The sequence below is a fragment of the Neocloeon triangulifer genome, unplaced genomic scaffold, assembly GCF_031216515.1.
Source record: "Neocloeon triangulifer isolate White Clay Creek 2 clone unplaced genomic scaffold, ASM3121651v1 ptg000014l, whole genome shotgun sequence".
NCBI lineage: Eukaryota > Metazoa > Arthropoda > Insecta > Ephemeroptera > Baetidae > Neocloeon > Neocloeon triangulifer.
In genome coordinates this window covers 452082-474068 of record NW_026775556.1, presented here as the reverse complement: position 1 = coordinate 474068, position 21987 = coordinate 452082, and the positions used below count along the sequence as shown (strand labels likewise).

The 21987-nt window shown below is 36.7% G+C and overlaps 3 protein-coding genes across 4 annotated transcripts in view; 1 reads left to right on the top strand and 2 right to left on the bottom strand.

Annotated features, from left to right (window-relative positions):
* LOC132202105 (DNA mismatch repair protein Msh2) overlaps nt 1–21987 on the bottom strand; it is a 75839-nt gene that overhangs the window by 36071 nt on the left and 17781 nt on the right. The window lies entirely within an intron of this gene.
* On the bottom strand, nt 36–2476 carry LOC132199287 (transmembrane emp24 domain-containing protein B). Its single transcript, XM_059623887.1, has 4 exons — nt 2226–2476; nt 963–1159; nt 841–907; nt 36–431 (listed from the first exon to the last, which is right to left on the bottom strand). Exons 1-4 carry the CDS (start codon nt 2439–2441, stop codon nt 210–212), a joined length of 702 nt encoding a protein of 233 aa, XP_059479870.1. The 5' UTR covers nt 2442–2476; the 3' UTR covers nt 36–209.
* Nucleotides 9564–21972, top strand: LOC132199343 (uncharacterized). 2 transcript variants are annotated; one of them, XM_059623984.1, is made up of 11 exons: nt 9564–9725; nt 11564–11622; nt 15707–15753; nt 15930–16204; nt 16907–16969; nt 17362–17772; nt 18638–18843; nt 18904–19141; nt 19198–19337; nt 19396–19464; nt 20001–21972. In XM_059623984.1, exons 2-11 carry the CDS (start codon nt 11595–11597, stop codon nt 20510–20512), a joined length of 1989 nt encoding a protein of 662 aa, XP_059479967.1. In that variant the 5' UTR covers nt 9564–9725; nt 11564–11594; the 3' UTR covers nt 20513–21972. The 2 variants fall into 2 exon arrangements, with proteins under 2 accessions (XP_059479967.1, XP_059479968.1); XM_059623985.1 differs by lacking the exon at nt 16907–16969.

Sequence of the window (21987 nt, the reverse complement as noted above, 5' to 3'; positions counted from 1 at the left end):
AAAGTACAGGACTAGATTAACAAATAATACTCTAGTTGTAAGTACAAAACAAATTATTTATATCATTAATAATAAAATAATCTGTCATCTTAAAAAATAAGCAACAAAAATAATTTCAAAATACATTTCGTTTCGTCTTTCGCACAAAATAATACTCTTGGAATGTGGCTTGTTCAGGATCATTCGTTGTTTCGATATGAATTTCAATGTCAGGCCCGCGGCCGCGCGTTTTTGATGTCGAACAACTTTCGGACGAAGTAGACCTGGACGACGGTGGTGCAGGCGATGACCACGATCTGCGCCACGCTCCACGTCTGCACGTACCGATTGTTGTCCAGCAATGTGTTGAAGTGGCGCGCTTCATTGCTGCGTGCGTAGTGCTGGTACTGCAACATGTCCTGGATGTTTCTCTCGACGCCTCGAATCGTCTCCTTCAAATCATAGAGTTCATTAGGTAAATATAGATTTAAAAAAGTGCTAAATTATGCAACTTTTTTTGTCATTTGAACTTATTTTCTAATAATTTTTACAGTTTAAAAATTTAATTAAATGGATACTTTAAAATACCCATTTTTTTAAATAGAAAGCTCAGAAGACAAATTATAAATGTAAATTAAAATACTTAATATAAAAAAATTGTTTCCATTTAATTTTATGAAAAATTCATTAATACTAGTTTAAATTTCTCAATGCAAACTTCATCTCATGAATTAAATTTTAATAATTTAAAAATAAATGCAGCTAACGATGACAATAATTAAGATCAAATTAATTTACTAGAAACTAGATTTTATAAAATTTTGCACATAAAAAGACATCCAAAATGGATAAAAAAAATACCGTGAAATTCTGCACGCTCAGATCCATGTCCTCAACTTCCTTGCTGAATTTGTCCCACTCGTCGTATCTGCAAAATTAAAAATTTGCATTCCAGGCCAAAATTTGGTTGATTTGAAACTAACCTGATGACTGTGATGTACAGATTGACCAACTTGGCCGCAAAACGCGAGAACTGGTTGTCGATGCAGACGGCGTAGTAGCCGCCGGTGGACGACTGGTCCTGGAACTCGGCGTTCTGCTTCCACTGATAAGGGTGGATGATGTTGCCGTTGGGGTGGCGCACCGCGAATCCGGCCATCCCGTCGCCGCCTCGTAACACCTGCATTCAACAATTTTTTTCATTAATATTTAGAGTTCCACCGGAAAAGTTTGCTCCAGGAATTGCAACTTCATAAATAATTTTGTCTACAAATTGCCACGTTTTAGGCGCCAGTTATTTATTTCCAAGTTTCCAAAAGTAATTAAAAATATTTGCTGTATAATTTGAATCGAGTTCTCAAACATGGTACAAAAATTTTTCCTGTTCGGTTATAAATTTTCATTGGAAAAAAAAATTATTTTACTAAACATTTTAATTTCAAGAATTGGAAAAACCCATTTCAACTTTTATTTAAAAATTTTCAACATAAGTCAAGTTTGACAAAAAAAAAAATAGTAATTTATTTTATTGTTAATTACTCGAGGGAATCAATAAAAAATTTTGAAATGAACTTGTTTGTGATTGAACTTGCTATAAAATGAGGAAAGACTTTTTGTTGTTGTAACGCCGAAGCTGTTTGTCTCTGGGCGACAAATACAATGCTTGTCCAGCACCCCTCGCTCTGTTAATTTGTAACTTGTTGTTTTACAGCCACTTTCACTAACTAGCCGATATCTTTGAGTGCATTCCACGAAACCCCTGCTTGACTGACGTTGGGGAATTCAATCACCAGTGGGTTTAAATCTCATTCAATATCAGTCGTAATTATTGAAATTGCATTGCCCTCTGTTTAATTTTTCTTTTTAATTTAATTGAGGGGAATATTAATAAAAAAATGATACTAATTTTTTCATTTTGACATTTATACTTATTTTTAAATGGTATTATTTTTAATTTAATTGGTCCAAAATTAACACAAAGAAACGATGGAAATCTTACAAAATTTATACATGAAACAATGTTGTAAAAAAATTTAATTAAAATAATAAATAATGTACAAATTAAATAGGGCAATCGAAATTATAGTTAGAGTTCAAATTCAAGCAACTTTTTCACTAATTAAACGAGAATAAAATTATTGAATGGGCAAGGGCGCAGCGTGAATGTCAAGGTCGACGCTCGTTAATTGGAATTAAAGGACGGAAATAGATTAGATTTTGAGCGCACCACCTGTTGCCGAACGCACCTGGAAGCTGACGTAGAAGGTGGCGCCGGCGTTGACGTATTGGTAGTAACAGTCCTCCTTGCCAGGGTCGATGTGCACCTTGTAGTCCATGGCGACGGCCGGCAGGGTCTCGTACCACGGCAGGGTGGTCTCGTGGCCCGCGACGGCGGCCGTCGGCTCCTGCGGCGAGGCCACAACGGCCAGCAAAACCACCAACAACAGACACCGCAGTGCCATGTTTGCTCTTTTTTGCTCTTCTGATCTGACGGACACGCCCCCTTCGGCGACGCCAGCGCCGCCACAGCGAAACCACGCGAAACGGGCGGCAAACGGGAGAGATAAAAGAAAGGAGCCATCAGAACTGATCAAATTTACGTTTTGTGATTTTCTTTGTAATTCAAAAAATATTAAATTCTATATATTTAATAAGAAATTTACTATAGGCTGAGGAAATAAAATTAAAAATTTAATTGTAATCATTATAAAATTAGGTCGTTTTTATATTCAGCTGATCCGATCATTTCAGAATAACTTTTCTATAATTATGAAATATAACTTTTTTACGAAAAAAAAAATATCTTTTTTTTTGCTGCACCGATTTGCAGCGCCGATTTGCGGCACCGAATTGCGGCGCCGATTTGCGGCGCCGATTTGCGGTGCCGATTTGCTACGGATTCTGTTAAAATAAATAAATTCAAACAATCTTTATTTAAATTTCTATATTTTTTTATAAAAGCTGAGGCAATAAAATTAAAAATTTAATTATAATTAAAATAAAATTAGGTCGTTTTTTTATTCAGGTGACCCGATCATTTCAGAATAAGTTTACTATAATTATGAAATATGTTTTTTTTTCTTTTTTTACAAAAAGAAAATAAATCTTTTTTTCTTTGCTGCACCGATTTGCGGCGCCGATTTGCGGCGCCGATTGCGGCACCGATTTGCGGCGCCGTTTTGCAATGGATTCTGTTAAAATAATTAAATAAATTCAAACAATCTTTATTTAAATTTCTATATTTTTATAAAAGCTGAGGAAATTAAATTAAAAATTTAATTATAATTAAAATAAAATTAGGTCGTTTTTTTATTCAGTTGACCCGATCATTTCTGAATAAGTTTTCTAAAATTATGAAATATTTTTTTTTTTAACTTTTTTTTACAAAAAAAAAATAAATCTTTTTTTCTTTGCTGCACCGATTTGCGGCGCCGATTTGCGGCGCCGATTGCGGCACCGATTTGCGGCGCCGATTTGCTACGGATTCTGTTAAAATAAATAAATTCAAACAATCTTTATTTAAATTTCTATATTTTTTTATAAAAGCTGAGGCAATAAAATTAAAAATTTAATTATAATTAAAATAAAATTAGGTCGTTTTTTTATTCAGGTGACCCGATCATTTCTGAATAAGTTTACTATAATTATGAAATATGTTTTTTTCTTCTTTTTTTTCAAAAAGAAAATAAATCTTTTTTTCTTTGCTGCACCGATTTGCGGCGCCGATTTGCGGCGCCGATTGCGGCACCGATTTGCGGCGCCGATTTGCGGCGCCGATTTGCGGCGCCGATTTGCGGCGCCGTTTTGCAATGGATTCTGTTAAAATAATTAAATAAATTCAAACAATCTTTATTTAAATTTCTATATTTTTATAAAAGCTGAGGAAATTAAATTAAAAATTTAATTATAATTAAAATAAAATTAGGTCGTTTTTTTATTCAGGTGACCCGATCATTTCTGAATAAGTTTTCTAAAATTATGAAATATGTTTTTTTTTTTAACTTTTTTTACAAAAAAAAATAGATCTTTTTTTCTTTGCTGCACCGATTTGCGGCGCCGATTTGCGGCGCCGATATGCGGTGCCGATTTGCTACGGATTCTGTTAAAATAATTGAATAAATTCAAACAATCCTTATTTAAATCTCTATATTTTTTATAAAAGCTGAGGAAATTAAATTAAAAATTTAATTATAATTAAAATAAAATTAGGTCGTTTTTTTATTCAGGTGACCCGATCATTTCTGAATAAGTTTTCTAAAATTATGAAATATGTTTTTTTTTTAACTTTTTTTACAAAAAAAAATAGATCTTTTTTTCTTTGCTGCACCGATTTGCGGCGCCGATTTGCGGCGCCGATATGCGGTGCCGATTTGCTACGGATTCTGTTAAAATAATTGAATAAATTCAAACAATCCTTATTTAAATCTCTATATTTTTTATAAAAGCTGAGGAAATAAAATTAAAATTTAATTATAATTAAAATAAAATTAGGTCGTTTTTTTATTCAGGTGACCCGATCATTTCAGAATAAGTTTATTATAATTATGAAATATGTTTTTTTTTTAACTTTTTTTACAAAAAAAAAATAAATCTTTTTTTCTTTGCTGCACCGATTTGCGGCGCCGATTTGCGGTGCCGATTTGCTACGGATTCTGTTAAAATAATTGAATAAATTCAAACAATCTTTATTTAAATCTCTATATTTTTTATAAAAGCTGAGGAAATAAAATTAAAAATTTAATTATAATTAAAATAAAATTAGGTCGTTTTTTTATTCAGGTGACTCGATCATTTCAGAATAAGTTTATTATAATTATGAAATATGTTTTTTGTAAAACCTTTTTTTACGAAAAAAAAAATAAATCTTATTTTTTTTAGCTGCACCGATTTGCGGCGCCGATTTGCGGCACCGAATTGCGGCGCCGATTGCGGCAACGATTTGCGGCGCCAATTGCGGCACCTATTTGCGGCGCCGATTGCGGCACCGATTTTCAACGGATTCTATTAAAATAATTAAATAAATTCAAACAATCTTTATTTAAATTTCTATATTTTTTATAAAATCTGAGGAAATAAAATTAAAAATTTAATTATAATTAAAATAAAATTAGGTCGTTTTTTTATTCAGGTGACCCGATCATTTCAGTAAAACTTTTCTATAATTATGAAATATATTTTTTTTTTCAAAACTTTTTTTAAGAAAAAAAATAAATCTTTTTTTTTTTGCTGCACCGATGTGCGGCGCCGATTTGCGTCACCGATTTGCGGCGCCGGCTTGCGGCGCCGACTTGCGGCGCCGATTGCGGCACCGCAAAAATTTATATTTTTTTTATAAAAGCTGAGGAAATAAAATTAAAAATTTAATTATAATTAAAATAAAATTAGGTCGTTTTTTTATTCAGGTGACCCGATCATTTCAGTAAAACTTTTCTATAATTATGAAAATATATTTTTTTTTTCAAAACTTTTTTTAAGAAAAAAAATAAATCTTTTTTTTTTGCTGCACCGATTTGCGGCGCCGATTTGCGTCACCGATTTGCGGCGCCGGCTTGCGGCGCCGACTTGCGGCGCCGATTGCGGCACCGCAAAAATTTATATTTTTTTTATAAAAGCTGAGGAAATAAAATTAAAAATTTAATTATAATTAAAATAAAATTAGGTCGTTTTTTTATTCAGGTGACCCGATCATTTCAGTAAAACTTTTCTATAATTATGAAAATATATTTTTTTTTTCAAAACTTTTTTTAAGAAAAAAAATAAATCTTTTTTTTTTGCTGCACCGATTTGCGGCGCCGATTTGCGTCACCGATTTGCGGCGCCGATTGCGGCACCGATTGCGGCGCCGATTTGCGGCGCCGATTTGCGGCGCCGACTTGCGGCGCCGACTTGCGGCGCCGACTTGCGGCGCCGACTTGCGGCGCCGATTGCGGCACCGCAAAAATTTATATTTTTTTTATAAAAGCAGAGGAAATAAAATTAAAAATGTCTGATTCTTTCTGTTTTCACATACCCCGCCCAAAGTTGAAGATATCGATATGAGATTTTCACCACTTCACCATCTTAGTTTGGAAGCGACTTTCCTAAATTTTTGACTAAAAATTTTCAAAATTGCGGGTTTTACGGGACATTTTGGAAAAACAAAAAAACGTGATTATCTCAGCTTCTAGTGGTCGTAGAACAATTTTCCGGGTACGGCTGAACTCGTCTTAGCAAGTTCTACAACTTTGCTGTTGAATGTAAAATTTTAGGTCAAAGGTCAAGGTCATTTTTGTTGACCTGAAATTTTCAAACTCAAATTTGGAAATGTGCTGCATGATGAAAATCATTTTTGAGATTGCCATTCGATTTATCATGAAATTTTACGTAATATATGTCAAAATTGCGATGGTGATATTTTTAGTTTAATTTAAATAAAAATAAGAATATTAAAAAACGTGGTTTTTCGCACCTTGGCAGGCAGTGTCAACAATATAATCGTGTGTAACTTTTGTTCTGATGATTTTAGGTACAAAGTGGTTATGACCAAAGTTAATCTCCACGTCAAGACCAATCGATTTGTGTATATGTCGATGACCTTTGGTGACCTTCAGGTCAAAGGTCACCCAGGTTGGTGACCTGGGGTCACACGACCTAAATGTGTGATACGTACTTAGAAAGGTCTTGTCATGTAGATAATTTAAGTCACAAAGTTTTTTAGTTTACGTCTACGACAAATCGAAAAATTATAATATTTCCTAATTAAATGCAGTAGTTTGCGTGAAATTTATTGGAAATTAGAGATTACTCGCTTTGTGGTATACGTAAAGTAAAAAACTTGGTAACTAAAATTGTCCTCTTGACAAGACCTTTCTAAGTACGTATCACACATTTAGGTCGTGCGACCCCAGGTCACCAACCTGGGTGACCTTTGACCTGAAGGTCACCAAAGGTCATCGACATATACACAAATCGATTGGTCTTGACGTGGAGATTAACTTTGGTCATAACCACTTTGTACCTAAAATCATCAGAACAAAAGTTACACACGATTATATTGTTGACACTGCCTGCCAAGGTGCGAAAAACCACGTTTTTTAATATTCTTATTTTTATTTAAATTAAACTAAAAATATCACCATCGCAATTTTGACATATATTACGTAAAATTTCATGATAAATCGAATGGCAATCTCAAAAATGATTTTCATCATGCAGCACATTTCCAAATTTGAGTTTGAAAATTTCAGGTCAACAAAAATGACCTTGACCTTTGACCTAAAATTTTACATTCAACAGCAAAGTTGTAGAACTTGCTAAGACGAGTTCAGCCGTACCCGGAAAATTGTTCTACGACCACTAGAAGCTGAGATAATCACGTTTTTTTGTTTTTCCAAAATGTCCCGTAAAACCCGCAATTTTGAAAATTTTTAGTCAAAAATTTAGGAAAGTCGCTTCCAAACTAAGATGGTGAAGTGGTGAAAATCTCATATCGATATCTTCAACTTTGGGCGGGGTATGTGAAAACAGAAAGAATCAGACAAATTTAATTATAATTAAAATAAAATTAGGTCGTTTTTTTATTCAGGTGACCCGATCATTTCAGAATAAGTTTTCTAAAATTATGAAATATGTTTTTTTTTTTTAAACTGGCTGGTGCGTTTGTTTGAGCTAACCTGACTCCTAGTGGAATTTTACCCATCTCATAGGCTCAAATAAACTTTTTTTTAGCGTTTGATTATTTCATTTGCGCTCGGATTCCGTTAGTATCAATTAAGATCATCACAAACTATTACTTCGACAAAAAATCTTCTAAAACGTTGAATTTTATCCTATTTTCCTTATTTTTCTAATTTTTCACACATTTTAAAATTTTTAAGTATGAAAATAAAAATTGTCAGAATCGTTATGAAATATGAAACGCATTTATATTTCTCTATAATGTATTGAATCTAATTTTTTTCAAGCTTCTGGATCAAATTTTATGGAAATAGTTTCTAGAAGAGGAGATTCTAATTATGAAACATACTTGATATTCCGCTCAAATTGTACTTGCGGAATGAATTTCAACGAAGGCTGTCACGCCAAGCGAGAGATTTCGTTGCTGAAATTTCGACCAATTTCCATTTTTCGCTTGTGTGTGTGCTATAAAATAATATATGTTTACATATCTTTCTATAAGGTTTTGTATTTTTGCTGGATCATTATATAATTCCAGGCAGCGATTTTCGTTATATTCGAGTCTGCTGATTATGTTTTGCGATTACAATGGAATGGAGTCTGCAGACTGCTCGCTCATTAGGCGAAAATTCTAGGTGTGGTCGTTTCGTTCGTACTCCAGAGTCGTGAACTCGCGAAGGTCGGATGAAGGCTGCGCCGAAAATTGATTTAGGGTGTTATCCTCTCCTGCTATAAAACGTCTTGTTCCGTCCTGCTTTAAATATTTTGTCTAGCAGCAATAAAAACAGGAAGAATATGGCATTAACTTTGCCTTGAAAAAGTGGAATTATCAAGTACTCGGGATCAAAACAAGTTTTCATAGAGAGAGGCTCAACTAGTCAAAAGAATAATTTTTAATTCTTAGAGAAAAAAGACAAAATTGACTCTGATCTTTCAAATTTGAAGTATTAAATTATGAAGATTCCTTCTAATATAATTTTAATTTTTGGCCTTAAACAATTAAATATCTATTTTCAATTGATTTAAAATCATACATAGACATTTAGGGGGAATATTGCCGAAAATTTTAATTATTCAATGAGAAATCGCACATATAGAGTTAAAAGGAAGAGATAAGAAACCCAATTAAGCGTTCAAGTTTTTAAGATAGTTACTGCTGAGTTTTAATTTAAATCAAAATTTAGCTCTAACGCTTGGATTTGACATTAATCAGGGGCTCGGCTTGTTTGGTTCAGATTTAACAATTTAGAATTTATGAAAAACCGCACGAAGAGTTTAAATAAGCAACTAAGTAAGTAAAGTAAAATAATCTCATTTATTTTTTTCATAAAACTCGTATTATATTTTAAGCGTAAATCATGAATTTGAATTTAGTTTTAATTATTGAGTTTTGAAGTGTTTTGGAAACTCTTTTTTTTTATCTTCTGTATAAGACGAGAAACACTGACAAACAAAACATGTCATATTATATTTTTGAAAATCAATCATTGAAAATAATTTTTACTCAAAAGGTATATAGATGTCAAGTTGAAGTAAAAAAAATATACTGTTAAAATCACACATTTTGTATTTGCTTGGAATTTAATGCTCATTAGCATTAATTATTATTCACGGCAGGAAATGTTTAAAAATCTGGTTGTTTGCAATGCAAATGAAAAGACTCTTTCTTTTTCTCAGCTCATTACAAACGAGAGCTCCGCATTAATTATACGCGGCGCATTCAAATTGAGAAGCCAAACACACGTACTCGCTTCGTGCATCTACTAATTAATTAAAGCGCTATTAATTTTTGACAGAGCGCAACCTTACGCAAGGCAGGAGTGCGTGACTGCGTGGACGCGCGGTGGCGGCTGCGGAGAAAGAGAGGGAGGGGCGCGCGGGGAGGTGAGGCAGGACCGGAGGGGAGGTGAGGCCAGGTGAAGCTGCTTTCATTTCGTTCTTTTGTTGGCAGCCTCTTAGGCAGTCACTTTTATTAGAGAGTAAGTTCAAAATCACACTTTTCGAAAATCAGTTCGCGCCGATTGCACCCCGGCCATGACTCTGAAGCAGTGAGACCCGTTTCGCCCCTAAACCGGACACCAATTTCAAAAGTGAGTCCAATTAAAAAAAAAAAAATCGATTTTTACTCGGCACGATCTGGAAGAGAATTCACTTTCTTTTCGCGCATCCAGTGCACCGACCGTGTTTATAATCGCGCGATAATAATTGTGAGTGAGTTGGTTCGGAGGAAACTTTCATAAAACGCCGTGAAATTCCACGCAGCCCGTTTTATTTTGTGTGATACAAATATATATATAATTGAATTTAAAAAAGGAGTTGTATAGTCTCGGTGCGAGGGCACACGATTGTGGCAGAACGAGTTTCGTTCGGTCTCCGAGGTATTTCTTCGCCGCGCAGACCAGAATAATAATAAAATATAATAACACGGTGTTTTCGGTGACCAACTGATTGACATTGACTCTCGCGCCACGACTGAAAGCGGCTGCTCCAGTTTCCCACTTTGGCGAAAAACATTTGAATTTTATCTGTGTATTAAAAAACATTCATACCTACATTTAATGTTAGATAATCGGATTGTTCACCGAAGCAGAGAATCTGAAAGGAATGTAGAATGTGAGTGCCGCGCCAATAAAAAAGAAAATTTCCCTAGTCATGGGTTAATAAAAATGCAAAAACGAATGGAAAAGTGATCGTGGAATTATCCAACTTTGCATAACTTCCTGCACGCAATCGGCGGCGAAAAGCGATTTTTTGGCATTTGCTCTGAATTATTTAAATCCAGACAATCGAATTCCCAGCACATTTTGCTTACTTTATTAAAATTCAAAAAAATTACGCAAGAGATGCGCATTTGTTCACTTCCCGTTCTCCTCTTTCTTGACGCCATTCGAAAGAAAAGCTGAGATTTTGCAAAAAAGTCGCTGACACGAAAATCGGCATTGTCGCGCGAATCCTTTGTCGGCGGCGCGCAAATAACTCACCTACTTGACGCGAAATGCGATACTGCATTTCCTAGAGTATCTCATGCTGCACTCCTAGCTCCGACTAATGCCGCCAGCTCATATGTTGTTCGCAAACAAAAGAAAAAAAGAGGTTGGTTCTAATTTTGAACTTCGCACAACAATGCAATCAAGGGCAATTTCTATCGCCAAATTCGGATTCAAGGCTACCTTGAGAAAGTCCTTAGGCGTGTCAATGAAACTAATCGAATCGGTTAATAAGTTGCATTACTCATTCTTCAATATGCTTCCAATTTAGATTTCATTTTGAAAATTAATTTCCTCAGCTCAAAGTTATGCTGCAGCTTGATCAAATTTTAAAATTATTAATTTTGATATAAGTAGTACTTTTTTTTATCAGCGGTTTAACTAGATTTAAAATTTTACATTTACTGAAAGAAATTTAACATTGAAAGGAGCTGAGCGAATTATGATTTCCTAAATTTCAACTTTTCATTGGAAATCTAATTTTTTTTTCCAAAAAAATTAGGATTTCTGTTTCCAAAATATTAATTTTTCCGAAAGAAATATTAACGTGGATTCAGCAATTTAACAACATTAATTTTTCCATTTAAAACTTAAAAATCAATGCAAACAGCAACGCACTGATCCTGTTTTCGCTTCTTGAAAGCTCATCAGCTAGCTTAACAAAATTGCTCTAAAAGAAATAAGTGAAAAAGAGTTGAATCATTAAAATCAATCGATACTGTTTGTAGAAAAAAATGTAGTCAAAGGTTGCGAAGCCTTGAATCAAGTAATAGTTAATTCATTTCTTTTCTGCTTCACACTTTCGATTGTAAGATTAATAGGGTTGATCAATAGTTACGAAAATTTTACAGAGGAAGTGATGATGAATTTTGACAGCTCAGTGTTTGTTGTTTGTTTGTCAATCCAGTTTTAATGCTTATAAATTTTATATTTTGTTGCAGGGAGTGCGCGTCTACAGCGACTGATGAAACAATGCGACCTTTCCTCCTCATCCTCTCAGGTGAGTAAAATAAATATACAGTTTCATTTAATGCTCTATTTGGAAACCGTGATTGGGAAATGTCCGTTAATCCGTCTCATTTATAACAGTCGAACGAGTACTTATAGAAATTTAGAAAAAATTTCCGCTCTCTCAGGAATTTAACCTTGCAACTCTTGAGAGTGGCGATTGCACTCTCCGTACTCATTGCGATGGAATTTTCAAGATTAATTTATCCAAACCTCATGTATAACAAATAAAAGTATAAAAAGGCGGGCGGGCGGGCGGGCGTTGTCGATACTATCCTTGAACTCGTTGATTTTGGAGCGCGGTTTATCCCGAGGCGCGTACAAATATTTTTGTGTCCTCTCGAAAAAATGCTCAAATAATTAATTCAATTGTAATCATTTTGAGGTTGTTAATTTGCAAGTATCAATTAATAAGAAGTGAGTTGTGCAAGTGGAGATAGGTAGGTGGCCTTTCGGTCCGAAATGTCTTCGGCGTGCCGTCATAAACACGTTCACTTTTTGCCAGTTTCTGCTCGGCTGCAGAATAAAAAAAAAAGAAGCGTTCGTCCTACTTGCTTGCTCGATGAGCAAATAAATGAAAAGGCATTGTCAACATATTGACCTCCCAATACCGGTACAACCCAATTTTCTGAATCAATTAAGATATTCATGGAAATCCAGTGTATTAAATTCGGATCCGCCGCAACCCGGACTTCCCGCCGCGCGCCTCGTCTAAATTTTATGCAAATTTTGGTCAGCCTTGAAATCTCGGGTCGCTCACACTCATCTCGTTCGTCATTATAAATTTTAATCGGGCTAGGCGCCCTTGCCACTCTTTCTGACAAGAAGAGATGATCTAAAAAAAAATTGCCTGCGATCTCCAATTTCACTCTCTTGATGAATAGAAAGGCGAGTTCATGAGTGAAATTGATTTGGAAGGGCTGCATGTTTTTGGCGCTAATGAGAGGGTACGTATTAATTAGAGGAGAAATCAAGCGTCGATTAATCTGTCAGACATTCACTTCCAATCGTAAAAAAATATCTATGAAATATCAAAATTTCACTTGTTTTAAAACAATTTAAAATTATTTCCAGCCCATAAGTTTGAAATTGATCTATATTATTTTTTTTTATATTTTTATTTCAAATCTTCAATTTTGAGATATAAAATCACTGAATTTGAATCAATTGAATGAAATGCAAAGAATGTCGATGGGAAAATAAGGCAGCGAAACCCGATATGTCGGCGCTCACTTTTATTTTCTTAGAGTTACAAAAGTGGTCTGGTGTGCAAGATGGTCGCCTGCTTATATTTGCGCCGATATTTCAATACGACACACTCGCGTTCTTTTATGACGAATGGACTACTTGTTGTAGGCGGTCTGTCTAATAAAAATAAATTTGGCACGGTCACGCCTATGAATTAGCAAGTGGTCTAGATTCGCCGGCAAACGCCCTCGCATTAATTTGCGCTTTTTTTTCTCCACCAAAGTCAAAGGCTGCAGACGCGGAAATTTTTGTCGAGTTCCGCAAAACAAATTGTGCGATTTCCACTTTCGATCATTTTATCGCAATCGCCGCGTCACGTGTTATGAATTGAGCGGCGGCGAAAATTGATTATCGGCCGCGATGATCTGCCCCTGACACTCCACACAAGTTTCTAATTTTGCAGCCTTTCTTCGGCGGGAGATGCGCCGCCTCAACTTTGTCCTAATTTACACGCTCCGGCCGTCATTATATAAGAGAAATTGAGATGCGCGCCTTCGCCTCACAACACAGACCTATTCAATTGCGCCATAATACGGCATAAAAATAATAAAATAAAAAAAAATTGGCTATTGCTTTGATCAGTTGGAACGAGTTATAATTGTGCAGGCGCCGAGGAAGTAGAAACTTCCTTTCACCAATTATCTCCTCCACATTGCAGTGAAAACACGCAAAATCATTTCAGTCTAAAGTTGGAATTATTTTTGAATACTTTTCAAAACAATCTCTGCTCTTTATTCTCAATTATTTGGAAATTTTTTTAAAAAAATAAGGCAGACAATATAAAACGGCTGATTCTTGCGAGCATCCAAGTCTCCGGTGCCGCCAGGGTATAATTTTCTTTTTCTCCGATACATATATTGATTTATGCCGTCCAATCGCGCACACAAACATGCACGCCTGGTCGTTATATTAATTAATGTACGCAGCCTCACGAAAGGATAAAGCGTTGCTTAACCCTGCCTTGCGATAAACGGCCGAGCAAATTTGTGTTGCGCAATCTAATTTTGAGTTGGTTGGTCTGCAAATTCTGGCTAGGCTCCAACTAGAAATGAAGAAGGCTTTTAGAATTATTTTAAATTAGTTGAAAAATGAACTCTTCGGGCGAGCTCGGAGAATTGTGTCAATCCGATTTAAAATTACTTTTTTTAGATCAATTAAATTTTTAATCATTTTTTTTTCAATTTATGTTTAAGAAAATTCTTAGTGTAAATTAACAATAATATATTTTAGCAAAGTAAAAAAAATATTATTTTAGAATTAAAATGACACATCATCCGTTTACTCTGAAATAGCAAGACAAAGAAAATCCTCAAATGAGAGATTTCATAAATAAATATCTTAATTGAGCATTTTTTTTTTTTAAAGAATCAGAAAATATTTCCACAGACAATTGATTCATTTCATTAGATCCAGAGCGTACGTAAAGTAATTAAAAAAAAATTATAAAACTAGATAATTTTAGATTAAAAGTTTAAATAAAAGGCAGTCTTTGATTAATTTGAGACTTCTTTTGCTTATTCAACTTACAATAAAACTGGTACTTTTTGAACTCGCCTCCTTTACTTCTTTTTCACCAGCCCAACAATGGACCGATTAATTAATGCCAGACAAAGGGAGATAAAACAAAACGGAGAGAAAAAGAAAAAGAAACTAATGCACAATTTTACGCCATTAGAACACGCGAGGGCGTCAACTGCTGGTTTTTTTTCTTTTCATTTAATCCGATATATAAATAAATTTATAAATACGTAATTATACTGGATCGAGGGTAGGGTAATGAGGCTGGATTCTGGTTTTGAATGGACGCGCTGCGCTGCTGCACGTGCGTTGCGACACGCCGGTCAAGAAAATATTGCTAATAATTCCTGTTCTCAAGTCAATCACTTTGAGCGCGTCTCTGCTTATAAAGAGGGTTAGCAATCTTCACTTCTTCTTTTTTTATATATTATTTTGCTTCTCTGCACACTCAGGAGCCGGTTGGAATTTTTATTTGGGCGCCACGCCCTGCACGGTGTGACGCGCGGCGAGCGGCGGCGGCGTTCAATGTCGGGGCTGAAATTAAAAATAAAGTGCAGCGCACACCGAGGCAAGGACGAAGCCGCTTCGATTCTTTTTCTCGGACCACGCCCTTGCTTGCACTTTCTCTGAGAGGTTGGCATTTATGCCTGTGATTGTTGCACTCGCGTTTTTTTTTCTTCTAATTCTGCAGGGTGAAGAAATTTTTTAAAAATTTAAAATAATGCAAATTTCGTTCGGCACGAGGAATCGAAAGTTGGGAAAAAGTAGCATCTCTCAAGATCCGACGCGTGATTGAAAATCTCACGACCTTTGGCGAGTGGGGGGAGTGAGGGTGGGCAAAAAGCAGGTAACTCGCGATTCAGGTTGCATCACTTTTTTTTAATAATTTTTTTGACCAAAAGAAAAGACGAGAAGTAAATTGAGAGAGATTCTAGAACGACATACTCGATTAATTAGATAGGATGCCCAAATTTGGCAAGTGGTCTTTTTCTCTCTCGTCCGCAGCATCTCAGGTCGCGTTTTGTCTCTAGCCTCGACCTTCAAGCTCCTGCTCCGCGCTATAATGAACACACGCTGCTTTTTACGCCAAAGAAAGATGATCCACTCGAGCGAATTCTTCTGCGCACCACAAATTTTCAGGTTTCCTGCTTAAAAAACAAAAATGCTCATCAGCATACCCTTGAATATCAAATCGCACCTTCGCCATTATTTATTACAATCTCATTAAAACGGTAATCAAAGCGCGACATCTCTCAATTTATGGACTGGAAATTTATTTTAATTGATTACAATGAATAAATTTGTTTCAGTTTTGGTATGCTGGGGAGGACCTGGTACAGTGTTGGCAGCTCCTGGAGTAAGTCTTATATATTTCCTTCTATTTATTCGTTGGTGAACATAAAATTAAATAGCCTCATTTCCCTCACGAAAAGAATTGACTTATTTAATTATTAGTTAATAAACTCACTTTCAAATGATTTTCTACAATAAAATGTTCATTTCCAATTTAAATTAATTGAACTTTTTTTGCAGTTCCTCGACTTCGACAATCTGCCGGAGACGGGATTTTCATGCGAGGGCAAAGTGATCGGCGGTTACTATGCGGACGTGGAGACCGGGTGTCAGATGTTCCACGTGTGCACCGTGGGCCAGAAGGGCGAAATAATGGACATCAAGTTCCTGTGCCTCAACGGCACGGTCTTCGACCAGGAGACCAGGGTGTGCGAGCGGGTCGACGAGGTCGACTGCAGCAAGACCGAGGGCTTCTATGATCTCAACCTTGAACTCTACGGAGCCCATGGATTTGGGTAAAATCTTAATTTACAGTAACAAAGACACAGAGTTTTGCAAAAAGAAAAAAGTAATGATTTCTCTACTCTTGTTCTTATAAATAGAGTTTTGGTTCATCTCGAAAGTTTGTTTTTCAAGTGATGAGAGAGGTGTGGTGGAAAATAGGTGAAACTTTTTAACTGATAAAAATGTAGATTCAAAATGAAGTTTAAATTAAATAATTTTAATTGAAATTTTAAATGTGACAAATTTGTGAATTTTAAAGAACATTTGTTTTAACTTGAATTACATACACAAAATTTGTTTCGCAATTTTCATCACCTACTTTCCCTATTCTCAAAAGTGATCCTATTTCATTTTCAAATTGTATGTTTGAGAGGTTCCGGTCGAGCTTTTCATTATTATATAAATTTTACACTTGGGAGTTTCTTTGTGCTGATGGAGAATGCGGAAGCAGCCGTTTGCGTCGCTCTCGATCCGCTCTGCTTTTATTACTATATTGTGTTTTTCACTTTTTCCGCCACCGACTCTTTGCGGCCGGTTAGCCTCGGCGCGCGGCAGGTGTATTTAATTATTTGACGCTTGACTGGAGCCTCTTTCTATATAATATATTGCGTGAGATTTTGAGTGCGAAAATGAGAGTGTATATTTTAATATGACACTTCAAAGGATGAAAAAGAGGCGATTTTCTAGCAGGCAAAAAATGTATATGTTTGCAGCAGTGAATGTTGTGCGAAAGAGTGGATGTCTGCGGTGGAGAACAACGAGATTGCCAACCAACGGTACTTGTAAAAACAATCGAACGCATTTTGATTTTTTTTTACGTTTCAGTTACAAATAAAAATATAAACACATTCACACACTTTTATACACAAAAGGAAAGGGAGCCAGAAACTTGGACAGCGCTTTCCATAAACACGTGTTTGCCTGAATGAAAACTGCATGCATGGGAGCGGATGTGCCTTTTTATAGGTTTCACTCTCGGATCACTAATAAAATGCAAAACAATATATTCCCGCCAGTCCTAAAATCAAATCAAACACGGCATGGAAAAGCTTTTTAAAAAGGGCATGGCCGAAAACGAGACCGAAATTTTGTTGGTGCCAAAACTCTTCATAAATCTTTCGCCGAATTTTTTGAAAGAACAAAATTTATTGAAAAAATTTGCAAACAGCATCCACGAGGAGGAATCGGAGGAGGACGACGAAGTGGACCATCGGCCGATGACGATTCAGGCGTCGTCGACGACCACCACTACGTCGACCACCACAACAACGACGACGACGACGACGACCCCTCGGCCGACGCTGCAGTCGTTCCCGTCGAGTTCGCCGAGCGCCGTCGCCCTCCTCGCAATCCACAATTCCTTCTCGGGGGTGCGCCCCGTCCAGGGCGAGCTGCGCCCCCTGGCCACCGAGCTCCAGCCCCCCACGCCCCCCAGCTACACGCTGCGGCAACAGCACCACCCGCACGGCGTCGCGCACACCTTCTTCAGCAACACGCCCAGACCCTTCCAGTTCTTCGGCCGCAGCCTCCAGCAGCAGGCCAGGACCACCATCGCCTCCACGGTCATCGCCACTTCTCAGTAATATCAAATTTCACAATAATTCCAATAAAACAGATAAATTAAATAACTTTATGAAAATGACGTAAAGAATTAAGCAAGAATCAAGGAAATGAGACATGCAAAAAATGAATTTAATTGTTCCGAATTGATTGGCAATCTTGCTCAATCATCAAAAAAACGGAATATTTTTAATAAAAGTCTAAATTCAAACAAAGTAGGTCAGTACCTGAATGGATTTGCGTGGCTTTTTAAAGCTTCTTCTGATCCAAAACAACAATCATACTTAAAAAAACAGACATTTAATTTTGAATTTGTTGCCTCAACTCTGGTTTTTCAGATTCAGAAATTTCAAAATAAGCACCCTAATTACAAATAAACTACAATTAAAAGTGATTAAAAGTTTTGAACATTTTGTTCTTATTCTATTACAATTAAAAAAATTTTACGTCAGTATTTGATTTGTATTTATTGTTTATTTTATAGAAAATGTGATATTTTCTCAATTTTAATCTTTTAAATTATTGCGAATGAAAGTAACATTCTAATTTATTATTTTAAAAGCTAGAATAATCTCCATTAGAAAGTTTGTGTGCAAAATTTCAGCATCAAAAAATATGCCCTGAAACCTGAAGGTCACCGACTTTTTTTTGCAAAGAACATTTTATACCCTGATTAAATCTGCTCGTCTGAATGCTGTCACTGAACTGTCCTTGACTGTCACCTGCTAAAATTAATCTCGTTTTTTATGCTGTCCATCTTAAAATCTGATAAACACTAAAATTCCTACTTCAGATTTGAATCAAATTATAATTATTTAATTTCCCTTTTGGGCGTTTTCTTCTTCCTCTTCTGCCTTTTTAATTTCTTTTGCTCTGATTGTCAGGTCGATGACATCATCGGTGTCTGTGACACACCCAAGCACCACGGCACCCCCTCCACCACCACCCACGGAGCCGACTGGTCTTGTCGACTCTGACTACGACGCCGTCAAGTCGTTTTACGAAGATGTGCCAAGAGAAGTGAAAACAAAATCAATCTCACTTTCCGTCTCCACCAGCTCCTCCAGCTCCAACAACAAACCCATCATCGGTATTATTATATTAAATAGCGAAATTAAAATAATTTTTTAATAAAAATTTAATTGCGCAGTGACGCACCACCATCCCGTGGGTCGCCCCAAGAGGCAGCTGCGCCAAAGCAGGCGCCGGACGCAGAATTTGCGCACGACGACCACCGAAAAGGTCGAAGAACCTCCGACGACGCCTTCCCCTCCGCCCCTTCTGGAAACCAGTTTCACTTGCGCGGACAAAATTCCCGGCGGCTACTACGCAGACATCGAGGCCGACTGCACCATTTTCCACATCTGCGTCCTCGGCAGACACAAAAAGTAGCATAGAAATTTACATATATTTTTTTTATTTTTAATTAATATTTTCTTTTTAGAATCAATGATCACAAATTTTACTGCGGAGTGGGAACGAAATTCGACCAGCAGAGCAGGACGTGCATTTCCCAGGAGTTTGTCCGCTGCAACCAGGCGGCAACCCTTTATCACTTGAATGACCATTTTTTGCCAACCCAAGGTACAAAAAATTTAAAAAAAAATGTGCGCAGTTTACTTAATATTTATATAAATTTCAGTTAACGAGAACCTGGCAGGAGCTGCTGGATTCGAGTCTAAAAAGATCAGAACTAAGAGACAAACAAAAGGTATCGATAGAAATTTACGCATATTTTATTTCTTTGTAGAACTCTGGCTACGAAATTTTATTTTCATTCTTAATCTTATCTGATTATCTGCTTTAAAATTTGATTTTAACCTACGTGTATTATCAAGTAATCTTCATTTTTATTTTACTTTTATTTTGAGACATGTGATTTTTTTAAATAAATGACACAAAGAAAGTGTTGAAATCTAAAACTGTCGGTAGGAGAACATTTTTATGAAATTAGCATTTGAGTTGCATGGATTCTCAACCAATTTCTCTAATGAAATAATCTACTCAGAAACATTTTTTTAATTTTTCGAACTCTTGCAATATCTTGAAAAGTGGTATTTTTTTAATTCATTTAAAAGAGTATAAATTGACTGCCCTTGATTGAAATGGCAGTAGAGCCACTTATTCATATTTTGAAAACAATCTCTTAATTATTCAAATGTCAGAAAAAGTGTACAGAATAGACTAATTGTAAGAAAAGCCGCACCTAATATATGAACCTTTTTAAAATTCAAATTCATTTATTAGGTCCTCCTCGGTTCACGCTGGAGAATCTGCCGCAAGCGACGCGCAAGTTCGAGTGTCCGGACGAGGACGGTCTGTTCGCAGACCCGGCGTCCACGTGCCAGGCGTACCATCAGTGCAGCGCGCACCACCACTCGGTGCACATTTGCCCGCACCCGAGCGTGTTCAACGAGGCGCTGGGCGTGTGCGACCAGTGGGAGAACGTGGACTGCAACCTGTACGGGGACGCCTTCTACGAGAGCTCGCGGACGAAGCGGTCGGCGGCGTCCAGGAGTTGCGAGGACCACGCCCACCCTGCGGGCACCCCGATCGCCGACGAGTCCTCCGACTGCCGCAGCTACCACCTCTGCGTGTACCGAACCGAGGCGGCCGGACAGCTCGTCCAGCTGCGGCTCAAGTGTCCCGCCGGCAAGGTCATGCACCCCACGCTCAAGCGCTGCGTCAAGGGCCACTCGTGTCAGGACGCGCTCAAGCAGACCTTCTTCGCCAAGAAAGCGTACAAAAAGATTCGATAGCAGTCCCGCATTTCAAAAGGAAAAAATCTCTTTTTTTCTAATACATGAGGCTGTTGAAAACGCAAAAAAATAAGTAGATTTGGAGGCGAGCCGCCCCGGAAAATACTCCCTACGTTTGTTTGTGTGACCCCATTGCATTAATTTTATAAAACATTTGTCGCTCTCTTCAATTCGATTAATTTATTTTATCATATATTGATTTTAACTTAATGTACTGCGCGCATTTTGTCAAACATTTCACTTCCGTTGAGTGCAATCTCATTTTTTTTTTATAAATCATAGCAAAAAATTAAATAAGTTTTTGTAAACGCTTTGGAATTTGTTCTTTGATCTATATTTTAAAAAAGGAAAGAAAAACACGACAAAGCACAAAATTATGTAAATTTGGATAGGCTGAAGCTTTTGAATTTGTGCGTTATGCTTTTGAATAATTTCAAAAAGGACAAAACCAGCAAAACAATGCACCTGGTTAAAGCATTATTGATGTTATTGGGATTTAAATTGTGCCGGATTCAGTCAGAAATCAAATTATCCTAAACCTGAAAAGAAGGGCCCAGAAAAAACAACAATTTATGAGAATTTTCCGCTGCAGAGCTGGAATTTCTCAACCTCTCGCTCTGCATCTCGTTTTGAATGACAGACGAACTGGATTGACGTTTCCTGAATCGTGTGAAAATATCTCGAGCCGACTTGTTGATTTGCTCGCGGCTTCTGTCTCTCATTGTCAGTTTTTTTTTTGTACTATCCATCACCAAGCTCTGATACATAAGTGGATCGAAGGCCATCATTATCTCTCAGTAGCAGCATCTAAAAAGCAACAAGCACGCGCAAATTTACACGGCGCACAAAACGCGGCCGACAATTAATTTTCCCACCGAGAAAACGCACGCAGCTCTTGTAGCGACAAATAAATTACTCTCTCGTTGCGAAATTCACCCCTGCTCCCATCATTGGACATATTGAAATGCGTGTGCTCTGCTGTGTGTAAGTGTTTTTTTTTCTTCTTCTGTGTTAGTGCGTGAAAACAGCCCAGGGCTTGCGTGACTTGTGTGCTGCTGTCAATTAACACACGTTCGCTGCATATATATGAAAATACAAATTTTAACGAAAGCTTTTGTTAGTTTTTCTCGTGCTGGGTCGGGCGGCCCTTTTCTGGAAAACTGCACAGCCTCCCTCATTTTGCAGGTCTTTGCTTAGCGGCCGCCGAAAAAAAAAACGGCCACTAAGCAAAGACGGCTGATTTTCCGTCAAGGGCTTCCGCGTAAAAACGGGAAAACGCACGCGATTCCCGCGCTGATGTTTGCAGTTTTAAGGTTTTTATTTTCTTAGTAACAAGAATTTTTAGATCAAACAATTTCATTAACACTGTCCGCGAGTTATGAATGAAAAAATAATGTAGCGAGCTGCTTTGATCATACGATTTTTGTACTCAAATAAAATTATAAATGCAGTCAAATCAAGATTTACTGGTTTCA

Coding starts and splice junctions, on each gene's coding strand:
- LOC132199343 (XM_059623984.1), top strand. CDS start 11,595: ATGCGACCTTTCCTCCTCATCCTCTCAG. Junction 18,844..18,903: donor CAACAACAAACCCATCATCG/GTATTATTATAT, acceptor TTAATTGCGCAG/TGACGCACCACCATCCCGTG. Junction 19,465..20,000: donor AACTAAGAGACAAACAAAAG/GTATCGATAGAA, acceptor TTCATTTATTAG/GTCCTCCTCGGTTCACGCTG.
- LOC132199287 (XM_059623887.1), bottom strand. CDS start 2,441: ATGGCACTGCGGTGTCTGTTGTTGGTGGTTTTGCTGGCCGTTGTGGCC. Junction 1,160..2,225: donor CCTTCTACGTCAGCTTCCAG/GTGCGTTCGGCA, acceptor TGTTGAATGCAG/GTGTTACGAGGCGGCGACGG. Junction 432..840: donor TGAGCGTGCAGAATTTCACG/GTATTTTTTTTA, acceptor TATGATTTGAAG/GAGACGATTCGAGGCGTCGA.